The 16324-nt window shown below is 35.9% G+C and overlaps 1 protein-coding gene across 1 annotated transcript in view; it reads right to left on the bottom strand.

Moving 5' to 3' along the window:
• Positions 1 to 13020, bottom strand: part of TMPRSS15 (transmembrane protease, serine 15) — a 55150-nt gene extending 42130 nt beyond the window's left edge. The window contains 5 exon segments of the mRNA XM_010288527.1: positions 6662 to 6804; positions 9062 to 9106; positions 9932 to 9999; positions 10300 to 10430; positions 12876 to 13020. Coding sequence (XP_010286829.1) covers positions 6662 to 6804; positions 9062 to 9106; positions 9932 to 9999; positions 10300 to 10430; positions 12876 to 13020 — 532 coding nt within the window.
• Between the last annotated feature and the right edge of the window lie 3304 nt (positions 13021 to 16324).

The raw sequence follows: 16324 nt of genomic DNA, 5'->3' as shown, positions 1-16324 counted from the left end.
CAGGTGGCAAACACTCAGCTGAAATAATAAGGACAACAGCAATAACAGCACAGCAGTAATCCAATTGCAATACAAAGGAAAATTGACTTACCTCTGGTTACTCTAGCACAAATCAAATCAGCCACTTTATTGTGTTTTACAAAACTGCATTTTTAGAAGCCTGGAATGAAACATCACATACTAAAAAGATAAATTTGGCACAGAATGGAGAAAATTCTCAGAAGTGACATATTTTTTGAAACTAAGCTTGAAGTAGTGCTGGAAGAAAATGTCCATGAATTCCCATTTCCTTCCTCTACCCAAATAAACTACTTTATGCAATATAGTAAATGACGTTTTCCAAATTATTATGCTTGAATAACATGAGAAAACTGTACTTTAGTTTAAATAACACTGGAAAATATCTGATTTTAGTTGAATACAATTTAATTTCTTCTACTTCAGTACATCACAGTGTTGCACTTCATCACGTTAAAGGATCTCATTTTTTAATGAGCATATCTTGAAAACAAAAGCCATTAAGATTGGATTTCAAAATACCAGGAATATCAGAAACCCTTTTCTTTTTGTATTTGCAAATTAAATTTATAAGTTAAGAGCAAATTTCTGCAGAAAGAATACATGGGCAGATCCTTAAAATTGTGGAATCTTACTGATATTATTTTCCTAGAGCATAAATATTGATCCACTGCAAACATGTTTTTTTAGTCTGTAGATGGTTTTTTGCCTTAAACATCTGTAGAATTCAAGTATGTCCTATTAAAGTGAACAAAACATGCAGCTAAAATAAGCTTTGGATAATTACTAATTTCTAAATTGCTGAAAGTTGCATTAAATTCTATAGAAACAGTTCACCTAGCACTATTCACATAGTTCCTTTTCTTTACTTCCGTAAATGCTTACTGGAAAAGGTCAAAATTTCTTATGCAAGAAGGAAAAATAATAGTTCGTAAAACTGATATTGCAGCCTCTATCCATTATTGTTTGATTTATTTTTTCATAAAACTGTGCTTTGTAATGAGATTAAGTAAATGTATTGTATGTTAGCAGTATAAGTGACAAAGACTGAAATTGGTTTGGATGTACTGTAGCATTTTGAAGTGCTTCACAAAACACTTTCAGTGTTAGCAATGCAGACAGTGTAAAGCAGAAGAGCTGCCATTTTGCATCCAGTTAGTAACTGAGGCAAACAAAACATACTTTAGTCAAGTGTTGGAGGTGTTACAGTGCCAATGAATGAATTGCCACAGATGAGCAGTGATAAGACTGTGCATTCTAGACACAGAACAGAAGCCCAACCAATTATCTAGGAATATGTTTTGCACAAGCCCTATATGCAAGAAGACATTTTTTATGTACGACATGATCAATTCTAGTTTTAGTCTTCAACTCAGAAAACTAAACAGCATTGCCACCTACTGGATAGAAAGAAATGAACATTTTCTAGTAAAACATTTTGACTTTAAACTTAAACAAATTACCCTAAATTGCAATGTAATTGCTATACTCAACTAAAAAATGACAGTAAATACATTAGACCTATTTGAAAATGTTTATAAATGTCATATATATTTCACTATTTAGTAAGGCTAGGGGATGTTTTCAAAGATTCAAACAGTTTTGGTTTTCTGTCCATGGGAAGTCATGTGAGAGTTTGTTAACAGTTGTTTTTTTCCGAAAAGTCCCAAGAAATAAGAGGAAACAAAAATGAGGGGTCAGTATGAGTATCAATATATATATCAATATACACAACACATATATCATTTTTGTGGAATGTACAGTCTTAGAAGTCTCTCTTTTTGAAGGATGTCCTTAGTCAAATCAAAGGTAAACCCATATATTGTGTATTTGTAGGAATGGGATGTGAGAACCGAATGATGTGAGAAGAGGCTGTACGCAAACAGTTCAATTCTAAGATCTCAGATGGTTTCATATAACCTCCTAGCTTCTGCCCATATATAGTTACCTGCAGTTGTTGAGGACTTGCTTGTGGTGAGTAGTCCTGAACCTGGACAAACACAACCCAAGGTTACAACTCTACTTCTTGCTCCCCGGGAACACCTCTGCAGTTGCTTGGGGAGGACTAAGCAGCAGCCAGTCTGCTCTTATATCTGCATTATTTGTTGTATCCCCAAACCCCAGCCTAGGTAATGATATGGTAATGCCAGCTTGAGTGGCTTGATCTTGAGGGTCAAATGTCACAATTAATATAAGAAAAATAATGTGGAACCCATGTGTATGTTAAACCTCATTCTTTTAGCTCTAGTCACGTGCTTTTCAATAACTTCAAAAGACTTCCCCCCCACCCCATTAAAATAACAGTGATGCTTTCTTGTCTTCCCTTGGTATGTAAAAGTTCTGACCTGAAGTTGGTGTCAGGGTGCTTGTAATTAGACTCATGGGATCTGTTTAAACAAGAAAAGTTACGACAACTTTAATATTAGCACTAAAATGTGTATGCACATTTTCTATAAATAACATTGCTCAACAAATCAGTTATTGTAGTGTGAAGAGAAGAGCCTCAAACCTATTTAGTATTTGCATATTTACATACAGGCTTTCATACATACCTGTGTGTATACATATTTACACATGAATAAAAGCCTGCGTACATAAGTAGATTTGTATTAGTGACAGTAAACTGCAAAACATTCTGGGAAAATGGAATGTTTATCTGTGATTGTTCCAACACAACTTCTACTTAGTGATCCTTTTAATAACAGTCGCTGAAGATGCCCCTGGCGTTTCCAGTTCCCAAAGAGCCTTTTTTTTTTCTCTCTTTGAATTTCCATTAACATCTCTGTTTATTATTTTTACTCTCTACGTTAAGACTCAAATATCTGAGCAGGATGATGGTGTCCCGAGATGAAAAAATCCCCATGTCACTATAATTAATGGATCCTGTCCCATAGCTTATAAGATGAAGGGCCAGAAGTAATAAAATGAGAGATGTAGTAAGGCCTTCTCTATAGTTTGTCATCTATCAGTTTTTCTGGCAGAAGTTGCTGATCATTGGCCATCACAGACTTGCTTTTTTTAGATGTTCCTGCTCTCCCAGACCTACTAGTGGACAAACTTGCATGAGGACTTCCTACCAACATTCCATTCCATCAATACATGCTGATTTAGCAAATGCTATTAAGCTAAGCTAGGCCATTTTGTATTAAATGGATTACAGAGCATTTTATGTCAGCAAATTTAAGGACACAGTTCCTCTGGCAGAGAGAGAGGAGAGCCCAGCAGAAGGTGCACGGAGGGTGCAGCTGGATGGACTGTTCTAACACCGCTACATTCAGAGAAAGAAGCTTCATTCATAGCTTCACAGTAATTTCAAAAGTGTTATATACATATGTATCTACCTACATATCTGTCTATATATTTTCTATAGGATCACTATGTTGGAAGGAATGAAACATTCAAAGACCTAAACCACGGATGCATGAATAAGCAAGCACTTCTCATAAAACAATTATCAGGAAGTTACGTCTTGAAGGCTTGAAAAAAATTTAGATTGTTACAGGTACTCCCAAACATGCACGCACAATTTGACAGCAAAAACCATGAAAGGAAAAGCACAGGACAGTGATAGAGGTATCAGCTGTATAGGAACAAATAAGAACAAAAATAAGTAACAAATGGTCACTTACTGTGTGTCGTGGTTTAGCCGTCAGGTGTAATATTTTGTTTTTTAAATCACTAATTTAGAATTTTTGGAAACCAGCTATCCTGGCTGAAACCAGGACACTGTGCTATCTCACTAAAATAACACATGAGGTGTATAAGGGTGGTTTTAGGGTCAAGAGAGCAAAAACCGAAGCACCTAGCAGATGTAAGTGTACCACATAGAGTAAAACTTGTGTATATCATAGGATTTGGACAGAAAGAGCAAGGAAGCAGACACTGTTAACAAACATACAAAAATGACCCCAGGCAGACCCAAGACCAAGTGGGAAGGAATCCACACCAGGACCATTATTCCCATTCCAGCCTGGGGTGCTGACAACTCCCACTCCCTTCCCCCTTCCTCTGGCACTTCTCTGACGCCTCGCTATTTCTTCTTGAGGATGATTAGCAACATTGAACTTAGGACTCAGGGGAGCACTGAGATAGCATGGCAGAGGAAGGGACAGATAGAAGAAAATTTGTATGTTAGCAGTTTTAACTGTATCATTGGGAATAAGCTGTCGTAGTTCTACACTTTGGACTATACATGTCAGCAGGCCTGTAACTAGATTAATAACCCTTTCATTGTTATGGTTGTAATTAGACTGTCAATAAATACTTGGCTCCTATATTCAAAGGTACATTTCTTTAGCTCAGATAAATTGCACAAAGCTTCATGGTCTGGTACCCTGTCCTGGAGAATTTGTATGTGATAATTTGTCTGCAGTTTGTACGTGACAACACTACCTGCATCTAGTGCTACAAAGATTCTACTGTATTATTCAGCTGTCTGACTGATTTTTGGGAGGTTCACACTTGGTGAATTTGTGAGACCAAGGAGTTGTGTCTGTTTCATACCCTATCGTCATAAGACTTCCAGTAATAGTGGAAGGAAAGTCTATCAATCAACATTGCTCAGTGTATTGGTAACCACAGCATGAAAGCAGGAATCCCCAGCCCCATCTACCTGCCTAAATCTGCAAAAACTTCAGCTTGTGACTCAGCTGGTTGATGGAGACTCAACTTTTTTCTTGATCCACCAATTAAGCTCTTAGAGCTTTTATACAGACTTCAGATCACTGCTTTCTCAAATGGTCAGAAATGATGAAGGGCAGCTAACTATCACTGAATGGACCCTAACAGTCAAGCCCCAACTACAGCCAAGGCATAAGTTATACCAGCTGAACAGCAAGTCTTATTTTTCTTCATGTTGTATTGGTAACAAAAAATAGTTTCTGTTTTATGAAAGATACTGACCTGACAAAGTTAAAGGCATCCTTGTAGTAAGATTTTCAGCAGCTGCTGGAAGAAAGCGAGTTCATGATCAACTTCTTTTATAGCAGTTTTATACAACTCAGAGAAAGAAAGATTTAAAAAAAAAAAATCAGCTGTGACTATTTCTCTCTGAATCACTAGCAGTGTCCCTCTTCCCTCCTTTTGACCATCTCACCCTGTTCCCGACCTTTTCTTAAACTATGATCTTCCTAAGGAGGAAAGATCTGTCTTAATCCCTTTCAGTACTCAATCCCTATTCATTGTCTTTATATCCCTTCGTTCATATAAAATGTCTTCATCTGGGAAATTTCTGTCTTGACACCATTTATACTATGGAGATTTTCAGACCACCTGTGTCTTACAGAACAGTATTTAGATGAGATATATGAATTTAAATTGGCCTGGGATAATTTGCAAGAAAGTAAGTTACTTTTAACCACTGTGAAAACTGTGATTTCAAGCAAGTCACACCTGTGTTATAGTTCCCTCCCTCTCTGAAATAGGAATAACACTTCTTTTGTAAAACTTATTGAAATGTAGGATGCAAAAGTGCCATATATGCTTATGATTGTAAATTAGTTACAGTTGTTATTTTATTGAAGCACTCCTGATGGAATGGACAGCTGATATCTCATGTGAAGAGACATTTTAATGATCCACAGCAAAAAAAGTTTGACTACTTCAGAGTTCATCAATAGATATAAAACCTTTTAAAAATCTCTTCATAATTTTCTTTGGTGGTGTTTTTGAAATATAATGAGCAATCACTTTCCACAGTGATGTGCAGTTATTTAGAATAAATTCTTATATGTGGTGCAGAGAAATAAAGATGTCGAGCCTCTGAATTTAGACATTGAATATCTGAAGAATGCACCTTTTAGAATAGAGTAAGAGGCATTGCACACCAGATGTCCCGTTCCTCTTAAAGTAATCAGTTGCTACTTAATAGTATCTCCAGCAGGTCTTCAGATGTCAGCTAATCATCTTCCACTTCAGAGGATTCAAATTATGTTTTATCCTCTTCCTCCGTGAAGGTCTGTTTTGAAGCTTATTGAGGTAAAAACAAGGATTCCCATTGATCTTGTTGGACTTCCACTTAGGCTTTGATAAATTTTCTAGTACTTACATAAAATCACTACTTGTTTATTTGCAGAATTTAAAACTACCTAATCTTTAAAGCCACATTCCTTTTTTTCCATTTACACTTCACCTAAAGTTTAGAGGAATATGAAGTCTGTTCCTTGGGTGTAATCTAGAAACCACACTTTGTATTCAGTTTGTTGTTCTTACTGATTCCTTTTCAATACAAATTTTTCACTCACTGTGCGGCTGAGCTCTTTTCTTTATTCTTTAGCAAAACAAAATTATAATTGCATTTACTTATGAAGCAACACTGTTGGGGCTTAATTGTTTTAATTTGAGGGATAAGGAAATTACAAATGTTATGCTACATAAAAGAGTTGAAATTGAGTGATTTTCACTGGGAAATCACTACTTTGTCCTTTACTCCCTCCTTAGCGACCATACACAATGCTGACATACTTTCTAGTTGACAAAGTTGTAAATGTTTCTTTCAGCTGCTACTGAAAGTTCTGTAATGGGGAAAGAGGACACCCATGAGCATAAGTGACAATCCCTTTGCTGTTTGGGAGCCAAAGTTTTCGTTCATGTTACCTGTAGTTCTCAAGGATTTATATAGAGAAAAAATGTTTACTGGCATTACCTGTGACTTGTATGCTGTTCACATCAATTTTCAAAGTCTGGGTAACATTAGTTGTATTTGCGTTGATACCCAAGACCAGCTCATTTTTCACTTTCTCAACTGTTACCATCTGGGTAAAATAAAGGCTGAAGATGACAACAACACTAGCAATACAAAACAGAGAAGGTGATTATTTACACAGGCTAATGGAGTAAATCCGATATATGACTTATCATCTAGACAATATTTCATTCTAACACAAGTTCCATTTGCAAAGTTGGAGTATCTTTTAAGTGTTGGCTGGCAAAGATGACACATAAAGAAACACCTCTTAATTATCAGGTAGGTTTGAACCTTGGAGAAACATGTTTTTTCCTTTATCTACTCTTATTTTCACTGTGGAAAAAACCAAAACAACATTCACATCAATTGCTGCAATGGAGCTGAATTTGAATAAACTAAAGGAGAAGTAAGTTTATTGTTATTCAACAGGTCTTCTAGTTTAAGCCCTAAAATATTGATGGTGAACCTTGAAGTGTTACGAAAATGATATAATATATTAATGTTACAAAAATATAATACAAAGTGATCACTTCTACAAATCAAACATCATCTGTGGATTCTGCATCTATGAGTATCTGCTCTGTGACTGCCTGGATTCTCATAAGGAAAGAATAATGGCTGAAAGCACAGATGTTTTGAAATCAGTGGTTAAACTACATTTAACTTCTACGGGGTCTGAATTTTATCCAGAGTGTTGCCTGTTTGGTCTCTCCCATCCCTTCTAGATACTATTATTTTTATATTTGTAGCTAGATTAAAGTAGTGCTTGCTAAAGATACTGTTTTTCTCCATTTACTTAAATTTAGGTGGAAACTTTTTTATTCTTAAGCATTTATACTACCCAACTGCAACTGACTCAGCAGTGCTTTTTGATAAGGGGTAATTAATCCTGCCATTTTGCTGAGCATAGTTTGCAGTTTGCAATATATGAAAAAACTCTCCTCTCTAATTTCTTATGTTTCTGATAACCTCTAGGCCATGTTGAGCAAACAAAAGCTTTTATTGCTATCCTTGTGACTCAGCAGAGTTTCAAGGGTGAAACAATAAGGAGAATGCCCAAAGGAGTAAACACTTCTAAAATAAAAAGAGCCAACTAGAAAATAATTTCTGAGACAAAGTAGTATTTCAAATATTATTTCAAAGCAGAAATGAAGACAGATCCTTACTGATGTATTAAAAAGCCAGATCCAACATTCACTGACATCAGATTTTCTGTGATTTCTGTGGTATTTCTGTTAAGATACAGGGGTGGAATTATTTTTACCAAATATATTTGTTTACAGTGCAGATATCTAGATTCCTACTGTAGTTGATGGAGAAGTAAGCTGTTCTTCGGCATAATTGATCTCCTCCTAAAAAAGGCATCTAATCTGACGAGATGATTGAGAGAAAACTTTGAAGACCCATCACTTACAAAGAGAGTCTTGAGCAACTAGCTCAGAGATGTCTACATCTTTGACAACCACAGTTTGATGAGACTAGTTCCGTTCTGTGTGTAGAAACTAAATTGTGATGATTGGATCTACCTTCACAAGGACAAAAACCTTGAAGTGACCTACTCCCACCACTGTGTATTCAGAAAGTGATCATACTCCACCTTTCTAGCTAATTAGGTTTATGCCCTCATTATTCCAATCCAATGATTGCTCTAAATCAAATCTGTTTCCCATTTTTAACATACATGTATTCACAGTTGGCTAACATCCATTTTTCTTCTGCAAGCATGATCATTCAGCTGAACTATCTCCTCTGAATACTTATCCAATTTATGCATTTACAGAAAACATTCATATCACAAGAACAGCTGGTATCACAGAATTGCATCGTCTGTTGTCATGTAATGTGCACTTTAATTTCGTGGTCTCACCTATAAGACAACCAATAATATCATTCATTTCTCAAGGTCTTCCAGTTCTTCTAGAGTCTTAATCTTTTGTCCTCTGTTTTGTTCTTGCCTATCATAGTGTGTCATCAGACCTTTCTTTATTTAAAACTTAAGTTACTAATGATAAAGTGAGTTCTGACCCCCCAGTCTAAGCAGCTTCCACAAGCAAGCTCAGCACAAACTGACAATCCTTTCCTTTCCAGTTAGTTTCCTAGCTACTTCACTGTCCTTACCATTCCCATTTTTCTTTCTAAATTGACAGTCCCAGGGACTATTAAATTTTTTTTCTTCTAATCCTACAGGATGTTTTTGGAGGAAAGATATGTCTTGAAGGTTCATACGTTCTTTCGAGGGCCTTATCCAATATCTAAAGATGCATTTTTTCATCCATTCGCTGTTCACAGAACTTTCTAAATTAAGAGCATCATTGTCTCTTGCCCATATTTTAAGTAAACTTTGTCATATGCAATTACCCAGTCTCTGACTTCTTGACTCTTTCATGGCCGTCTTCAGATTTCCTGTAGAAAAAAAACCAAACAACAAAGCACAACACAAAGCATATGTTTCTGCTTGAGTTTATGATGTTGTGGATAGGATGGAAGCATGTTCTGAAACTTTTTAATAATGGGAGACATTATTACATGTGTTTTCCTGAATCAGGACCTTATTAAGATCATTGCAGAGTTAACACTACAGACCTCACTGCATATACTGGACTTTTTTTCCAGCTGGCCTTCAGTAGGACAACCAACATAACAGGATATTGAAAAAGGAGGTCAAACAAGTTTTAATAAATGAAGCAGGTTTTACTGTACCTATTTTATAGACTCCTTAGGACACACAGGGTGCAGCATTACCTGGTGTCAAATAACAGCCTCACTTGCACCCTAAGGAGTATGAGTTAAGTGGATCCATGCCCATAGGGACATATGAACGTATTTCCATTCATCTCAGCTTATGCCAGCAGATCTCTAACCTGAACTTTCTTCTAGATGGCAAGGGCCAGCAACCCTGCAAACAGCACAACTAATAAACCTGGGCGAAAAAAGAGTTTTTAGCAATTCTTTAAAATATAGCAGTTTTGTGAGTTGGTCTTAGGGCTCAGCCTTACTGGTCTGGTCAAGGCATGGACATGCAGGAGTCCAAGAAGGAACCTTCCCCAAGGAAACACGTTGGTGTCAAACTTCCCACAGCAGTACTTGGAAGACGTAAGACATGAAAGGAATAATATAATATTCCCAAGAATCTCTTGAAAAGCAAGGTATTCATAAGCACTTCTGAGAGAAATAGCTAAGTGAGGAATTTTGACATTTATTTGCAAAGTTTAATTAAACTGTACCTACTTGAACTGAGAAATTTCACATCTCTCAAATTCATTTTTCAGATCACTTGCTTGAAAGACTTTTTGTATCTAGAAGGAAAAGAGAAATCTTGAATCAATACAGTATTTAAAAATACACCCAGTTGCACACACATTCATGATTTAATACTAAATAATATTTCCTTCCCAATTCTAGACTACAGAAGCAAACTTTTTCTTTGATGCTTTACTGATTTTCACAAATAAGGAATATATTGAATTCTGACCAGGCTTAGGACATGAAGCATCTCATTTTGGAAAGAGGAAAAAGCCATCAACAACAGGTCGTGTTAGGGCGTTAATATACGTACCACATATTCTTGAATTAATCAGGGACCAACAGGTTCTTACCAATTGTTCAACATCAAAGGCAAGGACTTTGAAATCAGCTGATGATCTGTTTTGCAAAGCAGGAGTGAATAATGTCCCAGAGAGTATTTTTAAAGTTCCCACGTAGACATGAGTATTTCCATGTGCTTCAGCTAGACAATTAATAATAAAATTCAATGTTTTGAATTATGTAGAAATAAATGAGAAACATTACATTAGATTTTATTCCACACAGATCATCAATACAACAACTTAGCTTTCTATTTTGCTTTGTAATCAGAGATGTTTTGCCTAGTGCTGATTCAAAAAAAAGTGATAGACATTTTTCAATGTTTACGATCATTATGACTGTAAACATATTTTTATGAATATGATTTTTCCTTGGTTTTCATTAGTTTCAGTTTTGTTTTAAATGCTGTTTTCCAGCACTACTGTGAATGGATAAAGGGGACAATGATGTGTCCAGTTATGTCTAACACAAGGGACAAAGATACATGGGAAGAATGATAGTGAATAATGAGGTTTTTGTGTGTTCTGAATTAAAAATATTAAGAACTACTACTTCCCACTCTTTGTATTAAATGCAGTGCACTTTTTATATAAATGTACACTGTTTTTCATGACAGCAGTGGAAACACTGGTATCAGACTAGATATACCATTTTTGACCTGAACTTTCTTATGCATGAAAAGCTGTGAGAATTTATCAGGAAACTAGATAACTGGTCCTTACTGCAAATTTAATCTTGATTTTTAATGTATTACAGCATAAGAGATATGCATAAAGAAATTCATTATACATTAAAAATATTGCTTCACTGTGTAACGGACTTGAAATTTTCAGACAAGACCTGAATAAATGTGGTTAATTGATAAAAAATGCCTTTTGCTTACCAGTTACAGTATCAGTGGTATTTTGGGGTTGTGTTTGAAGGCATTAACATCCAAAACAAGTTTTAACATAAAAGCAGGTAACATAAATACTACAATAAACAGCTTGTGATGGAAGGCACAGCCTAGTGACACCGATTTACTACTATCAACTGGTAGCAGTAGACTACTTTTGAGCTTCTTTGTGGCCATTTATCCTTACAACAATTGCAAATCTGTTTGAACAAATGTTTCTAAATTGCAAAGGCCTTTTTTTGTTATATATGTCAAATATAATTTTAAAACATTTTATATTTATTATTTGTACATGATTAAATTCTTGCCTATTCATCTTCTAAAACATAAGTAAGTCATCAATTTAAAGTCTGTCTCTAACTAGATACAATAATACCTTTAAGCTACTTTTATTTTTCAGGAATGTGATAGTATTCTGGTATGAGGGGAAGAAAATCAGTAAGGAGAACAAGTTTTAAAATCTGGAATGAAAAACAATAGCAACTAAAGGAATAAATGTGAATATTTTGACAAAACTTTTTTTTTTAAATATGGCTTACGACTAGTTTAGTCTTCATGTGCTTCAATATGAAATATCATGGACTTCTGGTTAATGAAGGCACCAAAAACATCAATGTATCAGAATTATTTTTTCAGCTACAAAAATCACTATAACGAAAAAAATGATTTCTTGAATATTTTGCCTAACCTACTTCCTTCACTCCGTTTCAAAATGTCTTTTTGCTATTAGCTGTGAGGGCTCCATATACCTAAATACATCTCCTTCCAAACAACAATCTAGATCACAGGAGGGCTGATGTTGGAAGAAAGCTCTGGAGGTCATTTTGTCCAACTCTTCTGCTCAAGGAGGGCCATTCTTCAAGGATAGAGACTCCACAAACTTATCAGTCTTTCACTGGACAGTAGCTCGATATCTCTCATGTACTGGGGAGCCCAGAATTGGACACAGTACCCCACGTGTGGCCTTACCAGTGCACAGTTAACATATAACAACAAGACCTTTAAATCAAGATTTCAGTTTGAAATTGAAAATCATTTGAAAATCATCCTACATCAATTTTTTAACTTACTGTACTTTGAGCATCATAGCTTAATCCTATCACATTCTGAACATTGGCTAAATATTAAGAATGACTTACCTTAACTTTACACAGGGCTGCGAGCTGACTGTCTAATGCAGGATCTCTCTCACACCAATAAATTACTTCTTTAAAATATCTTTTTTATAAAAATGAAAAGATTCCAAGAGAAGTAGAACACCTAAAGCTCCCCACAGACTTCAGTGGATTATCAATGTCTTTCTGAGTCAAACCTCATACATGGAGAAAAAAGCAAAAATTCACAATTTGCCATATTACCTTCTCTAGTTGATGAATACGATTGAATAACCAAAGCTTTATAGCTTGGATTGCATTTCAGGGACCTATCCCAAAGTCTAAACTATAAAAATTCTTTTCTACAGCTTCAGGACATGCTTTAAGTGCTTGTGTTTTTGCCTATTTTGTTCAAATCAATGTCCAGGGGGAGAAGAGGACGAAAATATAAAAAAAACCTGAAAAAACCCAAAAGAACCGCGTAGCATTAAAACCATAGTATGAAATATGAAATATAATTACAATGACAACATTACTGGCTTCAAAGTCTGAACATCTACTGAGGAAGTCTTGAAAAAGTTAAAAGTTGTCTACTTACCTCGTTCTAACTCCTGGATTGATAACCATGAAAGTACAATCAGTCCAACACAAACACACACAAAACCTGCAAGCAGGGAAGCAAACAAAATTTCGTAGTAACTAAGAGGAATATATTTCTTATCAGATGATTTTTTAAGCTTCATTTCTGTCTTGAAAGCTTGTGTGAATTAAGGACTGACAAAAGGCACAACCTGAAAAGGAAGTTAATAATCCACATGAATAAATATTTATAGGAGATGCTTGTAAATTAATTACACCATAAAACTTCATTGACAAAGGTTTTTACAACATTCCTGAACAGTCATATTTATGCAAAAGATATGCAAATATGAAGAAAAGAAATGTCTTCAGATAGGAAACATTTAAGATTATGTCTCAGATGAACAATAAGCAAAACCACAGAAATGTAAGTTTGGTCACTGGATTTGCACTAATTCTTGTCATTTGATATTGTTAAGTGAAAATTAATATTAAATACTGCTGTCAAATTTACTGCTTATACCTTTTTTTGGTAATTCTTCACAAGTGCAGTTATGAGGACAACATTGAAAGCCATATCTTTCATCATTCTGCTTAAAAAGTTCCTTTAAAAACAATTATATATATATATAGGATATGCTGGCAAATGAGTGTTTACTACTGTGCCATAGTTCAGCAAAGTGTTCAGCACTGAACAGCAGTTCAGTAGTACAAATTTAATCTGTGTAAGGCATGGTTCTTTGACCACATATCTGCAGAACTAACCAGAGAAGACATTATGAAATGTATGCTTGTTTTATATTTTCTTGCCAGGCATAAATGTGCCATGGGGTGCAAGCCCTTGATAGATTTAAAGCTCTGTGGATGGCCAATGCTGCAACCTTAATAAAGCAAGAGTAAATTAAATAAACAATGTACCATCCAGTTCAAATCTTTTTGTTACAAATTTAATCTGTCCAAACTTTTTAGTAAAACAGCTCCAGAAGAGTAAAGTCATACTGATTTTATGTTTCATGTCCTTCGAGCTACTCTCTTGACTCTGGATCAGAGGTCCTAAATACAGATTCATGGTATGACATTCCTCAGCTCTCCTTAAGGAACTAGAAAATATGAGCAAACCAGCCATATTCATGCCTGTAAAAAGAAAGAGAAACTTGTCTGAGTCAGTCTTTGGAAGAGAGGGGCTCTAGATACCTGTAAATTGTCGGAAATTCAGAAATGGAGATAATAAAAATTGGGAAGAAATTAGAAAGTCTCGAAATAAGACTCTTGGGTGGCATAAAGGTCCTTTCCCAGTCTTTGCAAACTGGGGTATTTGAAAGCATCTGCAACATAGCTGATCAGATTTAAGGCACTCTAATCACAATCAAAATCTTGGAGAGACCATGGTGGTGCAGGTATCCACACTGCAGCCATGAAGACCTCACGCTGGAGCAGGTGGATAGTTCATGAAGGAACTGCAGCCTGTGGAGGGCTTAGGGTGGAGCAAGTTTATCCTGAAGGACTGCAATCCGTGAGATGGATCCACACTGGAGCACATGAAGAATGTGAGGAGGAAGGAGTGGCAGAGAGAAGCTGTTAGGGACTGACCACAACCCCCCAGTCCCCATCCCCATGCACCGCTTGAGGATGGCAATAAATAAAACTACTCTTCCCCAAGCCAAGTCTGTTTTGCCTGTGATGGTCAAGTCTTTATCTTGACCCATGAGCTTTTCTTTCCTGTTTTCTATCCCTGTTCTGTTGAGGAGAGGAAGTGAGGAAGGAACTGGGTGAGCATCTGGCAGCCAGCCAAGGTTATCTCACTGCAATTGTCTATGCTGCATGAAACAATACTAGTTTATTCCTGTATTATTCTTAATCAGACATTTTCTATCAGAAATCTGAAGAGTTTTGTGCAGATGGACTTCTGTCATGTTTTGCATAATCTAACTACTTGTATCATTGACATTGTATATCACTAGTAAAAGATAAACACTATTACCCAAAGATGTCACTGCATTTTAAATTCTGAATTTATGCCCTAGTAATTAACCAGAAAGAAGAAAAAGTTGTGGGTATTTACAGTTCAGTTTTTTTACTAGCACCTTGCATGTGGTAGTCAAGTTGTATATGCACTCATATACATTGATTATAGTCTAGCTGAGGACATAACAGCATGCGTAGTATCCAATTGGAGTTGTGACTCCTACAAATGAACTCATTTGCTAAACAATTCTAGCTGGCAACAAGGTCATGGTAGCATGACCCTGGGCACTGAGCTGACAGTAATTAGGAGTGAGCTCTTCCATTAATTTGTTTGTAACATGTTATAGTCTGTACTACTATGAGCTGGTTAAAAAAGAATATAAGAACCCATGATCTCACATATTCATTCATAAATCTTCAAAATGGGGGGGGCAGACTTCAACATTGTGCCAATGCTGGTTTGCCATTAATGATGAATTATAGAAGCAGAGCTGTTTATGCTGGAAGGGACCTATGAAGGTCATCTGGTCCAACCTCCTGCTCAAGCCATGGTTAACTGAAATTTGATCAGGGCCATGTCCAGGCAAGGTCTGAATACCTCCAAGATGGAGGATGCCACAACCAGTCTAGAAAAAACACCTGTGCCAGCATTGACTACCTGCGTAGTGATTTCTTTTTTCTTATATTTTATTGAAATTTCAGTTGCTGCAATTTGTGTTTATTGCCTCTTGGAGTTTCACTATGCAATTCTGAGAAGAGACTGGCTCCATCTTCTCTGAAATCATCCCTTAGGTAGCTGAAGGCAGCAATTAGACACTCCTACTAGATGTCAGGCCCCAAACGAGTACTGGTACATAGGGTTATCCCGTCCCACATTCAGGACTTGGCACTTGTTGAACTTGGTTGAACTTTAAGAGATTTCTGTCAGGCCATTTCTATGTCTCTTAATGACAAGTACATCCTGTAACTGCAAGCTTCCCTCTAGCCATTGACTTCACTTGTTTCTACTTTTTTATTCATTTAGTTGTCTTCCTGTTCATTCTCCTTCTGCAGTCTTAGCTATATATTTTTTCTTTTGATTATAGTTCTAAGATTTATTTTTCACTTCCATTTCCTCTATAGACTGATAGGACTCTTGAACGTTGGATTTGGTTGGTTTGCTACATGACTAAGCTGATGAAACAGTGTGATCCATTCAGGAAAAGAGTGAGCATTAACTGATGTTACTACCAAATTAGAGAGAATTTCCAGCTACTGACAGTTGCGAGTATTCACAGGTCATGAACAGCCTGCAGCGTAGAAATTATTCACTGGAGAAAATAATATAAAATTAAAAATAATACACTAGATTATTCAGAGCTATTGGCAAAGAATTTGCAAATAGGAAACTATTGAAATCATTTGCATGTTATTTTCTAAGCTCTAGTTTTATGATACTGCTTCTGAACTGTATGATAAAACAATTATACCATGATTTAAAAATACATGGTACAATGGCAAATA

This window comes from Phaethon lepturus, unplaced genomic scaffold (assembly GCF_000687285.1).
Source record: "Phaethon lepturus isolate BGI_N335 unplaced genomic scaffold, ASM68728v1 scaffold4686, whole genome shotgun sequence".
Lineage (NCBI taxonomy): Eukaryota > Metazoa > Chordata > Aves > Phaethontiformes > Phaethontidae > Phaethon > Phaethon lepturus.
This window is presented reverse-complemented; position numbering and strand designations above follow the sequence as displayed.